At 32.2% G+C, this 14795-nt stretch overlaps 1 protein-coding gene across 1 annotated transcript; it reads right to left on the bottom strand.

Annotated features, from left to right (window-relative positions):
- Window positions 1–9524: 9524 nt before the first annotated feature.
- Window positions 9525–13676, bottom strand: LOC121119687 (uncharacterized). The gene is made up of 2 exons (XM_071889248.1): window positions 11090–13676; window positions 9525–11023 (listed from the first exon to the last, which is right to left on the bottom strand). Exons 1-2 carry the CDS (start codon window positions 12546–12548, stop codon window positions 9837–9839), a joined length of 2646 nt encoding a protein of 881 aa, XP_071745349.1. The 5' UTR covers window positions 12549–13676; the 3' UTR covers window positions 9525–9836.
- Window positions 13677–14795: the final 1119 nt, after the last annotated feature.

The following is a 14795-nucleotide window of genomic DNA, read 5'->3' as shown; positions in this document are numbered from 1 at the left end:
ATAAAAATTCTCTGGAAAAAAAATTGTACGAAAAAAATAATTAGAGATTCATAATCAGTGCACCAAGTACTAATAGAATTGAATATGGAATTTAAAATATTTTGCCTTACTAGTAAATTTTGTATAGGCCTATACTTTCACTTCTATGCTATTTAGTGTATATTATGCGATATTTTTTTTTATTAATGTTCACGATATTATAACTGTTTGAGTAATACCGGGTGGTCCATTGAAATATGAAAACTTACTAATTCAATAATTATTGAAGGTTGATTGATTGAAATTAATTCATATTTCGATATATTAAAGCCATAAACAATTAGTTACAAAACAAAACAAACCTGAGTTCTCTATCTTACGTACAAGTCGAGAAAATGAAACTTGAACTGAATCGAAGAATTTCCATTCGCGCACTCCAACTGGAGTTGGGGTCTCCAGGACCACTGTCTTTGCCGTCAGGAATTCCAAAACGTTGGAGAGGAAGGAATTGCAACGGAGGGGATGGGTTTGTTCAATGGTGGTATCAAAAGATTGCTTCCTTTAACTCCTTTGGGTCTAATTTGGCCTTTTGACCAGAGGAGTCAAAGAAAGCAATCTTTTGAAACCACCATTGAACAACCCCATCCCCTCCGTTGCAACTCTTTTTTGCTCACTTTTAGCTCCCTTACATTCCTGATCACGACCCCTTGATTACACCTTTGGTGTGAATATCGAGAAAAAAAGCCTGCAGTATCCATAACCCAAACACCGAGGCCCTCAAAGCCACTGTCAGCCAACACTGGGACGCCTTGACAGAGGACATCATTTGTAGCAGGCCTCAGGTCTACCACCGCTACTTGGAAGCCATCATTGCCTTTAAGGGCGGATACATTAATGATTCAAAGAGCTCAGTCACATTTAGTATTAATTTGTATAAATTATATTGTTAATTAATGAATTATATCTTGTCGAAATTTAACATTCAAAGTGTTCAGATTTTAATGGACCACTCGGTATTATATTAGTCAGAAAAAGTTACATAATACTTTAGAACTAAATATCTAAAATAATATAATATTCTTTAATAACTTTGAATATTTTAACAATGACGAATTGTTTAATGAAATACTATTTTCAATGTGTTAGATTATTTTTACAATGTATTACTAACTCTATAATACCAGGTCGTCCAAAGATGACGAACATGTTAAAAATATTGTATGGGTATTTGATTCAGACCTGACTAGATATATTCAATAATACTATTATTACTTTTATGAGGACACAGAAATGCTCAATGATGTTATGAATCTATTAAGGAAGGAAGTTCACTACTCAGGGCCTAAATAATAATCACAACTGCTAAGGAAAAGAAATTCATTCTTCAGATTACCAATTCTAAAAAAACAGGAGAACTAAAATAGAGCTATAAGATGTTGAGTATCGGTCCTTATTCATTTGGTCTTATGATCGGAGTAATAGGTTCTTGAGCCCGGTCCTTAAGACCGTCGATTCTTAGGAATGTGAGTACTAGAATTGATTAAAAATGAAATTATTAAGTTGAGACCAAACTTTATAAGTTTTTAGGTCTGAGCTGGACTGGACTGCAGTTCTCAGTTCTAATTAAGCACCTACACTATACAACACTAGAGATAGGACGGGTATTGGAAGCGGATCCGAAGTACATGGTTACGGTATAAGTAAACTTTTATCATCCTAAAAGATTCGAGTCTTAAACTGACTTTGGATACCAAAACTTTTAGGGATCATAATACTATTGCTTGATACTTTATACTAGTTAATAGTTATTGATAAATTTATATCGAACATAGTACACTCTATTTATCTTGATTAGTGATTGGAGCGACATCTACATTAACAGTTGCATCACGTGGTTATTCCACAGGGCATAACCTCAAACATCAATACCTTTACTGTATCACATAACCTTTCCCCCTAAAAAGAAACAAAAAAATTGTCCAAGATACGTTAGTAGTGAGTTAATTCTTCCCATCTATAGACTTATTATTGATAAGTCGTAACAATTTTAAAGGGGCTAATTCTAATTCAACCAATCAACGTTCAGAAAACTGATTATGAGAAAAGAAGCAAAAACATCCACAGCTGACAACAAAATACACTGCATATTTTTTTGTTGGTGAGGTAAGGCAGTGCTCTCAAACGCAAAAATGTACACTGTATCCTACTTTTAGCTGTCGATATGTATTTTCCTCTAATCTGTGTTCTTAGCATTGATTGGTCGGATACAAATTAGTTCTTATTTAGCTATGAACAGTTATCAACAATTTTTGAATAGTAAATCCATAGTTGGAGGAATTGGCCAATATAGTATTAAAACATATCATAAATCAGTTTTGAGTTGTCTTTTTTGAATCCATAAAAATCCCATTGTTCGTTATTTAGCCAAGTTTTGGATCCCCACTCCGCACGGTCAGATTTTTACCAACAAAATCCAAATCTGAAGCCATCAATTACATAAATAGACTATTCCATTAATACCAGTCCTTAATATGATGATTAAAATCCTTGCCGTCCCAAGTCACGCCTTGTTCAATCCCGTCCCTATAATCTACCCCTAAAAATTTCCCAAAAATTTAGAAGTAATGTTATAATGGGTACCTATTTAAATAGTTTATTATAACTTTAGGTATATTGGATGTACATGAACAGTTTGACATTATTCTCAATTTAGAATTAATTAAATTTTTGGGACAGGTATATCCCTACGATGTAGTGCCATATTTCATAAAAACATCGAAAAAAGAATTTTGTAAAGAAGCTAATATATTTATTTCAAGTGCTTAAATTAAAGAATAAACTGTCAATATTAATAAAGTAAAGTTTGTCTGGATGGAGGTTTGGATTGTGTAGAGTTTTTTTATATAAGAAACAACAAAGCAGTCATATTAATGGCGTTTTGCTTGTACATTGCATCAAGCGTGTATGCAATATACCATATATAGTGTTCCCTGATGTACATAATATATACAAGTGTGGTCTGAAAAGTTTCTCGCCTAACAATGATACAAGACCTTTTTCTGAATCAATATATTTATATTTTGCAACATAATAACCTTGAAACTCTATGCACTTCCCCCAACCATAGTCCCACCTCTATAACCCGTCGAAATAATAATCGGCGTTTTTCTCTGCAAAATAATTGTTCAAGAGACATTTTCTTTTTTTGGCTCAATACCTTCCAGTTGGATTGACTTGGATGCGTCGAATTTTAACACACGTCATTATAAGTCTGCTATTTATGAATTTATTTACAGATTTCACATTCAAAAACAAATATTTAATGCCAGCTCGATACTCGATTTTGTCCATTTTTATATAAACTCTCCCATCAACTCACTCAAACGACTTTTACATTACAACTACGAGTACAAAATGGCTGAAACTTAAGTGAGTAGCTGTAAATAGATGCTAGATAGATGTGACTAGCTTTTATTTACGAGTGCTTGCATCTTTACATGAATGTCGAAAACTTGTCAGAGCACCCTCATATATTTATATTTTTGATCAAAGAAATAACAATGCAGTCATATTAATGAAATTTTGCCACTGTTTCGCATGTAGTATCGAGCGTGCGCATAATATTTTTAAAATAGTTAAGTTATTAATTATTATTTTTATCATATGTATAGAGTTGTATAAGAATGAAAAATGACAGAACCTCGCAAGCGTTTAGGTTAACACTTATTTTAAACAACACTATACTATAAAATGTGTTGAAGACTCATTTTTAAGAACAAATGTGTGTAGCTAAAACTCAGCCAGGACATGCTTTAGAAACTAAATTAATTATTGGTTTTTTCTCAAGCTGTTATTATTATGTTTTCATTATTGAGGAGACAACATCTATGCATTGAGTAACTACATGAAAGAGTGCCAATTTTTTTTTTTTTTTTTTTTTTTTTTTTTTTTTAAATAACTATAGCAATTCCACAAAAGTGGGGAGGGGTAAATGGCCCAATGATCCCTGTGGTTCCAGTACCCCTGCTGTTAGTATAATATAATATTAAAATGTTCATCGTAAAAAATGTATATTTTGATCGATTTTTTCAGTTCCTTTTTAAATTATCTTATTAAATATTTAATTAGTTGTGAATTCGAGTATTTCTCAAACTAAAAAAACATAACTTTACTAAAGCTGAAAATTTTCTCAAATTTAATCAAAATCACCTAAAATATATTTTTCTTCCTCAAAATAAAATTGGATATTTAAATTTTGCATATGAACGATGAGTTTACAACAGATATTCTTAACATTAGAATCCTATTTTAAGGAAGTATCGTCTTAATAATTAATTTTACACTAAATATTAGGGCGATTATGATGATTTAGTATTAGATAAGGCTAGTAATAGTGATTTAAAAAGTTGATAATTTTGATTCTGCATTTTAAATGTTGCATTATATTCTTACGTACGAGATTCGTTAAAATAAAGTAAAATTGAAACATTTCGATCCCATTTCAGGGACGTAGGCACGTGCTTTTTTTTATTTTCTTTCTTTTTTGGGGGGAGTGGGAAGGTTTGATTTTTTGCAAAAATTTTCCCCAGCCCTGAATCATACCAAAGCACTTTTTTACTAAAGAAATACCTTAAAAAATTTCCTCCCTATTAATTAATCTCAAATATTTATGGAGATTTATTATTCTATTCCAATTAACACATACCACTATTCCAATTTAACTTTTCTTTTTTTTTTCACTTGAATTGAGATATATGTGTCTGATTATTTTCACCGCAAAAAAAAAACATGAAAATTACCTTTATAGCTAAAAAAATCTGCTTTTGTGGCCAACAGAGTTTGTTTTTTGAAAAATATTTACATGATTTAGTGTTTTTTTCGCCTTGACAGCTCAAAATAAAAGAAAAAACATGAAATATGGTTTTTAGGTACATCGTTTCAGATTAAAAAATCTAAATGATTTATGTATATTTTTTTCAATTGGAGAAAATGCCTTGTACGTATAAAAAAAAGAATGAAAAATGGACCTTTTCTTTGAAAATCTAATACATTCCTCATTTTTGATCACAAAGGCAAAAGGTATAGTTTGTCGTATAGTGACGACATACAACCTGATTTTAAAAGGAGTAACATCAAAATTTATACAGTTTTCTAAGATTTATAGTTAGTCAAAATATTTTAGTACATTTGTTAGGGTATCAACTCTTATTGATAGTATATAAAAAATTTATTTTACGTAGAGTCTCTCCCTGCGAATCATGAACGAATTTTCCCAAGATCAACTTCATCAAGATTCACAAAAAGTACAATTAGGAAGGGCAAGGAGACTGAATGTATTTATTTTAATTTATATAAACAATTAAATCTCAAAGTGGACAACCTTGGACTCCATCATGACCTCGATCCAAGGTCTGAAGGCCTTGCAGGTCTTGTTCGTGTATTCCTCCGCCATGGCAGTCCATTCCTTCTCCACAACAGCCTTTAGGATATCCACATCGGATGTGACACAGGAATTCCTCTCGATGTCTCCCTAAATCCAATAGTCAAGAGGGTTGCAGTCTGGTGAGAACAGAGGCCACATTAACTTGGGCCAAGTTGTATTCATACCACTTCGTCATGAAGCACTGACACACTATTTTTTGAGCCTACATCTCAGATGTCCTTGGTCTAATGAAGAAATTTGTTTAACAAGAATTCTTCGTTTTTATTGCTTTATCAGTTGATATTACGGGGGGAAATCGGTAAATTATTTAGAAAGTCGATGAAATCTTTCGAAAGCTTCATTCACGATTCGCTGGGACACGCTCTAAACCACAAAAATTGTTATTTCGGGATATAAAAATTACTTTCATATTTCTTGAGGATTAAAACAATCAGGAATCAACATTTCAATCCACGTACAAACATTGGTTGACTACTGTAATTTATCAATTTTTCTAATCACCACACTTGGTAGAAGACCGTTATCACAATTACAATCAAAATAAGCTAGAAGGATATTAAATCTCCTTGTAGAATCGGGTAATTATAGGACAGTTTCGGGTCTAGATTTTTGTTCATCCTTTGTTTGAGCAGTGTCCTCTCGAACTTTCTCTCTGTTGCTCATTTGTTTCCGAAAAACCTTTTATCCTTTGCTTTTTACACAAAATACTAGTATTGGGATTCGGACTGGAAATCCTAAACCCGTCTGTTATGATTTTTGTAAGACAAAACTAATAGTAGTAAAACTTGTTCTAAATTGATACCACAAATTAAAATGTCGGTCCTAATCGCTATAAAAAAATCCTTGAAGAACGAACCAAGAAAAAAAATTGGTTTGTAGCAACACTACCTAATGTCATTTAAGAATGGAATTTCTTCCCAAACAGTTGAAAAAAAAATCCATATATTTGTAGATCATTTCTTATAGAATTTTCTAACAATATTTTCCATTTTCTAAGTTTATAGAGAAAAAACTCAATTTAGGGTTGTGTGCATTAATTACTTTTTTATTTATTATAACTACGAATAATTTGTGCTGGATTAATCAAGAAAGACTTTATAGCCTAGGGCTAGGAGACGAGAGGTCCATGAATTGCTATTATTAAAATCCATAGCATTTTTGTCATATTAAAAAAAAGAAACATAGAAATTAAATTTATATTTAAGTATCTTCACTCAAATGACTCAATAGTACTTATATAGGTTTTAAAATATATTATTATAAAATTGTTTGTTGGAGTAGAGTTGAGGACACTCAAAATACTGGAGTTGGAGTCAGATTGGACATTATATGTGCCAACTCCACAGCCCTGATTCATATGCTTCATACAGTCTTTATTTATACTCAGAAATTCAAATAGTATGAAACGCCAGTTTGTTAAAAAAAAGAAATCGAAAATTAAGGCGGTCACCCTGACAGTTTAAAGAATGCTTGGAAGGAGAGCAACTTAGCTGTCATGACGTTTCATTCAATTATCTACGAGCAGCTTTGAGATGATGGAGATAAATAAAAATCCACTCTATATCTATCAATGGTATAAGCAGGAATTACAGCGATCCACACACTCAATGAAACATTATAACAAACAAAGAAATAAAAACAGATATAAACAATAATAATGTACTTTAGGCCTCAGTTCGCGGAAATGAATAGAAAACCAGAAGAACTGCACTTTCCTTAGGGGCGTCCGAAGGATGATATTTTTTGGGGAAGGGAAACTTGGTTTTAAATTTTTTAATTGAAAAATTAAACCTTTTTGAAAAAAAAAAAGTATCAAATATTAATAACAGTCTATAAAAATTTTCAAAAATCCAGAGCTTGTCGTAATAAATTTTAAAAATCCATAGTTCACAGAAAATTAACTTTTTTGGAAAAAAAAATTCAAATATTAAATTTGTGTAATTCTTTTTTTAAGATAAATATGTATGAATTCAAATATAATTATAATATTTTCCCGCCACTAATGATATTTAAAAAGTCGAAGGTTTTCCTTTTTATAGCAGTAATTCATTTTCCCCACACCCCAAAAATCATATAACAGGCTGCTGATAGTAACAAGTGTCTTAATTCAGTAATACCATATGCCTCGCTTCCGCCTTTCCTTTCATAAATAAATGACTTAATCGCCATATAACCCCTATAAAGCTCAACCCAGAGGCAAATAGAATAATTTATTTGGCTATTATGATCAAAAATAAAGATTAGAACTATTCATATATTGAAAATATTAAATCAGCGATATTTGTACGCCTTGGAATCATTTATATACTATCAATTCTCTCTTTTTGCAGTAAATAAAGTCAAAGTTGAGACATACAAACAAATAACATACCCGTTGTGGATGTAAAAATAGGTTTATAAACGAATCCAGGTCTTAATTTGACGGATGAGCACTGTGAATTGAGCAAAGCAGTCCTATTCTAGGTTTAACTTTGGACACAGCAACTCTAAGATCATCTTCCTCGTTAAGCCAGGATCTATATTTATTTTGGATATACGTTAATAAGGAAAAAGTATTCTTACATATATAAGTTGAGCCAAAGGGCATCAATAAACCGAAAGCTGCTTCAGCCAGCAGTGCGTACTCATTCATCATAGAAATCCAGAATTCGTCAAGTATTTTAGAATCAAAATCTGTTTTTAGTGTTTGGTCAGAGGACATTTCGATAAACGAATTTACCATGTGAGACGACCAATGAATAGCTGGGATAGCAAAAGGTGTTTATCCGGATATTTTTTGTGGAGCACTATCTTAAGGGATATCCTTTTTAAAATGATCTAATGACTTATAAATAATATATACATTCACCAATATTTAAGTTTTGATGCAACAATTATTTTTTGGAAATCATGTCACAACACCTCCGTTGTGTTCTGCGACCCCCAAAGTTTCCCGCACTAAGCTTATTTTAAATAAAAAGAGTCTCCTCTTTATAACAATTATTCATTTTCTCCCCAAAATGATATAACAGGTAGCTGATGAACTGAAAAACTTATTATTTGAAATTAAATTGTGAAATTTTTTAATAAATTTCAAATATTATAATTTTTTTTAAACTCAAAAATCCACAGCTATTCAAAAAAAAAAAAAATTATAAAATATAGATATTACAAAAAAAATTCAAATATTAAATTTTCTAGTAAAAAGCAAAAATCCTTAATTTGAGGGAGAGGGGTCTACAGCCCCTCTAGCTAATCCCCTTATTGACGCCCCTGTTAATTAACTAGAATTCAATCTTTATATATATATTTCACACCAGTTTAGAAAAATGAGCCATTTTCAAAGAAAAAATAGCAAAATGAGCCATTTTTGAGCGATTGCTCACAAATCCTAAGTCTAATAATGATATTCCTTAATATTTATTTAATATATACCATTTATTTCATCTCTCTAAGCACCAAAGTAAATTTACGAATTACATACATAAATAAATATTATTCAAAAACCAGACTGATTCCCATTTGAAATATGATCAACTTCAAAAAGTCCGATTAATAATAATTATAAACAGATTTATCCGAATGTTTCTAAGACATTGTAAAGTAAAAAGAGAGAAAAATAATAATTAGTAAAAACAATATTTTTGTATCTTCAGAAAACAGAATGAAAATTAAACAGTTATTAACACAGCAGATATTGAACACAATTTTACCGCGACATAATATATATATATAAGTATTCAAGAAAAGTAAAAATGAAAATATTGTTTATCTATAATAATATTTGAAATACTAATTATAATATAATTAAAGAAAATGATAAACATTGCATTCAAACAGAAGGATATTATTACAGTTAATAGCTACCAGTGGTAAAGTATTAGCAGGAATAAGAGGCGGAGATCTTATTACAATTGCAAATATATGTATAGTACAAGATATTTGTAGGATATAGCATGAACAGCTATCAACACCACTGATTTGTACTATTATATGTAATTGATCAATAATAAAAATATATATATATATATATAATTAAGTATTTTAATATAATTTCAGTCCATCTTCGGGTACAAATTGACCAACCTCTAATAAATAGAGTAAATCATTTGGAAGATATGGATTTTTTTTTCTTTTTTCAAAACCGAAGAATTCCGCAATAACTATTTAGTATAGTATAAAAATGAAGAAAAATATTTTAGCTGCACAATTTTACTGAATAGAAAATGCAAAAAGTCAATAGTTTGATAAATAATTATATCATTTTAAAAAAATAGTAATGAGTATCAAATAACTTTTGATAATTGGTATGAAGAATATATATCTACATATACAATATCAAAGCAAGCTCAAAATGTAGTGAATTTTTTGATACTACATTAAAAACAAGTTTGTCATTAAAAAGACTGAACCATTCAAAAACTAGAACGATGAATTACCACTCTTTATATTCAAGAGAGAGTCCCTTTTCTTTAAATTTTTTGATGTATTTTTTGAAGCGTGGTGTATCCGGGTCTATCATTTCCAAAATCCAATTCGAGGCTTTTTTAAGATTAGGAAGTTTATCTAAAAGGAAATGTCCCATCATAAGTGTTCTAATTTTTAAGTTCTTGATATGAAGCTCTTCGAGAAATTCCATTTTATTGACTTGAAAAAGAAGTGCAAAGACATCGTGGATGAGAACATTACTTGTAGTCACATCATTGGAAATAACAAGTCCTATTTTCATATACTTGAGTTTATGGCAATGTCCCCAGAGGAAAGCAAATCCCTGGAGATGAACTGCTCCTTCGACAGTGAGTCTCTCAAGTTTAGGGAAAAATGTTGAAGTGAAATGAAGAGTAATTTCCCCTCGAAGTATCTTATCACCGACCAGAATCCTTAGACTAACCAAATTAGGACATGTACTTGCGATATGCACGATTTCAGATCCAGAACTTTGTTCCTCGTCCATTTCAAGAGTTAGATGCTCTAGTCGAGCACCAACGACGGTGAGAAGAGTTTTTACATTTGCAAATTTGACAGTGACTAAATCTAATTCTACAAAATTAACCAGGTGAAGTAGAGAAACCCATACGGATGTTGATTCCCTACTTTCAAAGATCACTTGTTTATAATGAAACACAATATTGAGTTTTTTAATATTAGGACAACAATCAACGATTAGATCCACATCTTCCCCTATCTGTTTACGTTTCTGCTCATGATTACGAGCAGATGGACTCAATCTCGTTGCGACTTTTCCAGATATACGAATCATTTCTTTACGAACATTTTTGTATTCTGCTGATTCAGGAACAAACCCCACATAGGGTTGTCCAAAATAATTACGATCTGTACTATAAGAAAACTCTTGAATTCCAGAAAATGAAACATCCTCGTAGCCAGGAGTTTTGCGTATAATTTCAAGTCCATAAACCATTGTATTTATCCATTGACCCAGTGATTTCAAGTTAGGAGTGTGAAGAAGAATAAAAGGAATGAATTCACCAAGAACATTAGTACCACCAATGTTCAGTACTTCGAGAGTTTTGATACATTCATTTAAATGAGGCCAATCACTTATCTCCCTATATTTAATCAATTCAGGCTCAATCCAATTCGTTTCATACTTCCAGGTCTCTGGTGAAATAGGACAATTTTTTAGACAGCGATTAGAAATAGAATCTGAACAAAAACATTGATTACTTGAAGATTTCCAATTTTCGAAAGGAATAGGAGGATTAGACGATGAACTTGAGCTAGCTTTATCATTCGTGGAATGAGTTGGAAATTTACTTTCGTTTTGAGAGGTTCGAGATTTACCTCGTCTTTGTCGAACTTCATCTGTTGAATCTCGTTTAGAACGTTTAGATGCTGAAGAACTTGACGATGATGAATCCTTGTTCCATTTGCATATAAGAGAGTCCATCTTTCTCTTTCGTGAGCGGGTTATAACGCCGTTCCTTATTTCATCTCCTTTATCATCATCACCTTTAAGTGAAGAAAGCTCATTGCACGGTAATTCTTTCGTCGAAATTAGAGATCCTTCAGCTTCATTGGATACCAGGGGTTTAATAGAAGACAATTGTGCTTTAAGCCGAAGTGATTTCCGTGTTTTTCTAAGTAATTTTTTTGATTTTCTGCATGTTTTTTTGCATATTTTTTTGCCTGATTTTTTAGATTCTTTTTTAGACGATTTTTTGACTTTACTATCTTCAGGTGAGAGTTGCCGCCAATCTCTATGTCTGGACTTGATCCCTCTATTACTTTTAGATGATAAATCATCACTTTGTTTTGAGGGAGGATTATTGACACAAGGACGCTCAAGTTCATATATTGTTGAATATGGAGCTTGAAGAAGATCACTTACTTTAACACAGTTTCTTAGGATACAAAAAGACCTTTTGGGATATTTCTTCAATACATAGTCATATATATTGTCGATAAGAGGAATAATGGGATTAATTGTGAAAGGTCTTTCAACGGCATTAGGATGTAATTGATCTAAACAAAACTGACAATAACGAGTTATATCATGAGGATGATAAGCAGAGTTTTCATCATCTTCATTTTCCATAAAAAAAAGATATCTGTGTAAGGAATGAAAGGCATCTCGAAAGAAAAAAGCTATAAGACAATCCGCCCACGTATCTGTACCAAATATATCTAAAATCCGAAGTCGAGGGCAAGAAAATCCAATCCGAGCCAGGAGTTCAAATTGAAAATTAGCCTTTGAATATAATTCGCACTGAATATTATTTTTGAGTGTTAATTCCGTAAGCTTGTAATATCCAAGATCTTTTGGAACAACATCGCGAAAGAGTACAAGGAGATCCACTACAAGTCCCTTTCGATCTGACTTAGCATTATCTGGTATGACTTCAACAACTTGATGATCATTGGCAGTTCCAAAATGTTTGACAAATTTGTCCGTTTGAGCATTTTGATGATTCAACATTGCAAAAAAACCTCGACTTTGACCTAAAATTAGTTGTAAGATCCATAAAGAGATTGTCTTCTTCAATAAGCGAGAAGGGCGAAGACCTTTCATCACGGATGAAATTATCAGCAAAGACAATCCTTTCAAGTTGTGAATAGCGCCCATGAGTGGATGCCAGGAGATGAGAAAGAACAACAGGAACATTAAACTCAGTGTAGTGCGCATCCCTTCGACGGCGAGAAGTCACTTTGTCAAGATTGAATATGAGCTGTCGAATGTCTGCACTCATGATCACACCCACCATAGTCTCTTGAATGTAGGCACCTGTGCAACAAGTATTTGGGCAGTTGCTAAAGACACGATCTTCGTCGTCGTCTTCATCATCTTCTTCGTCCTCGTCTTCCGGGCCGCTTCGACTATTCTTTGATGTGTTGGGGCTACTGCTCGAACTTTGACGGTGAAGGACATTGCAGTACTGTGGACTCGGGAATTCTTTGCTTCCAAGGATGAGATCCATCATTTTCTCCCTGAGGGCGGAAGAGGCGAGTCCGGTCATGACATCGTTGATCTGCTCTTTCAGGAGCTCCAGCATTCGCTTCGACACTCCTTTGAGCAGAACAGAGTCCTTTTGAGTTAGGGCAACGTAGGCTGCACATTCAGCCTCTAAGAACTGGAGGTACCTCTTTACGGAGAGGGACTCCAGACTCTCCGGAATCCCTATCATCGCAACAATCCTGCTTTTAGTCGTAAAATAAACACTACTCAACACTCCAATCTCCTCCTTCGTCTCCCTTCTTTCCTTACTTCTCCTTCCAAATCAATATATTCCAATGTCTGCGTGAGTTAGTCCAGCTCTAAACCCATTCTTTCGTGACTAATGATTATCCAAGATCCCTTCATGGACGTACAAGTTTCATTTTAGTAATATTTTATTTCATTATTAGTTACTTAAGAATACAAATGAATTTTATTGGTTTACCAATCGACAGCTGACAGCAAGCTCTTCTAGTTCATAGATAAATATTAAGAAGAATACTTTCATTGTATCACGCAACCTTTTGTGCGGAAAGAAACCGAAAAAATACACAAAATCACTTGGTCATTAATCAATTCTAAGACAATGCTTTCCAAATATGAAAATAGTATTCAATAACTGGCTATAAGTTTCCTCACTTTAACAAGAGCAGATTCGAATCAACCATCAAGGACACTGCAAAGAAGCAGATACATCGACAGCTGACAACCAAATACAAATCGACAGTATTGTGTTAGGAATGTAATGCGGAGAGTAAATATGTTAACATGAAATACGCACATAACAGTCTAACAATAGCTAAATGCATTTTTCTTTTTCTAACTGTCTCTTTCTTTCCTGAAATTCATCACTAGCTACTTTTTCTGGCTATTATATTGATGTACTTATTACGATCGCGATATGAAAAACATACGCTCTGATGTTAAAGTCACTTGGTTCATTTGTAATGACTAATTAATTAATTATTAGTATTTTAGATATTTACCTATATTTACGTTCAGCATTTGTAGTGAACACAATTAAATAAAGACTATAATGGTATAAAATAATAAAATTTATACTAAGTACACCAAACTTTCGACTATTATTTTTGTAAGAAAGGTTGACAGATACCATTAAGATGCCTATACGCAACGGTTTTTTTTATTGGGATTTTTATTTTAGGGGGAATGTCAATGACATTGCTTAATCTAATCAACAACACATAATTGTGTTGTTTGTTTTTTGACAATTTGTTTTCTTAGGTTGTTTTTACCAGTAAAAATACGTCGATACTTGATCGTCTCACTAAGTAGGATATAAATTATTTATCAATAACAGAGTTTTTTTCGTGACGTCATAATTTTGATGTCGTCCCCCTTTTTTCATTAATATTACGGAAAAAATTGAACTATTAGATGTCAAAATGTGATCAATAAATGGAAATACTTACTCTCTATAAAAGAAAACATCACAGAGTTGTCTTTTTATATTATATATCTCACCATAAAATGTATTTCACATATGATATCTATAACTCAGGATGGGCAAAACATAGAGAAAAATAACAGTTGTGATATTAGAAGAGTTAAAACGCATGATACTATCGTTCTTTTTCTTTTCTTTCATAGATCCTCGTGGAGTTACACATCAGGCTCTGAATTATAAATAGTATTTTTACATTTTCGACTGTTAAATCATATAACAGGCGCCTGATATTTTGTCTTAATTCACTCTTACCATAAGTATTGCTTCTGCACTTTTATTGCGCCTTACAATATGCATATTCTTACTCACGAGTAATGAAGGAGAACAACAGATTTCGACTCGAATTAAGTCTTTTATTTATAAAATATACTTTTCATGAGTACTTTATATCCAGTGAAAATTGAAATGAATGTTGATTTACAATTCCAATAATAAAGGCTTGAATTAGGGCGCAATGAACAGTACTTTGT

This window comes from Lepeophtheirus salmonis, chromosome 6, assembly GCF_016086655.4.
Source record: "Lepeophtheirus salmonis chromosome 6, UVic_Lsal_1.4, whole genome shotgun sequence".
Classification (NCBI taxonomy): Eukaryota; Metazoa; Arthropoda; class Copepoda; order Siphonostomatoida; family Caligidae; genus Lepeophtheirus; species Lepeophtheirus salmonis.
Note: the sequence above shows the minus strand (reverse complement) of the source record. Positions and strands in the feature narration are given on the sequence as shown.

Bases quoted from the DNA above. Each gene is read 5' to 3' on its own strand.
- LOC121119687 (XM_071889248.1), bottom strand. From the start codon at position 12,548: ATGCGCACTACACTGAGTTTAATGTTCCTGTTGTTCTTTCTCATCTCC. The intron at 11,024-11,089 runs GTAATCAATGTT...CTATTTCACCAG, and splicing joins CGAAAATTGGAAATCTTCAA to AGACCTGGAAGTATGAAACG.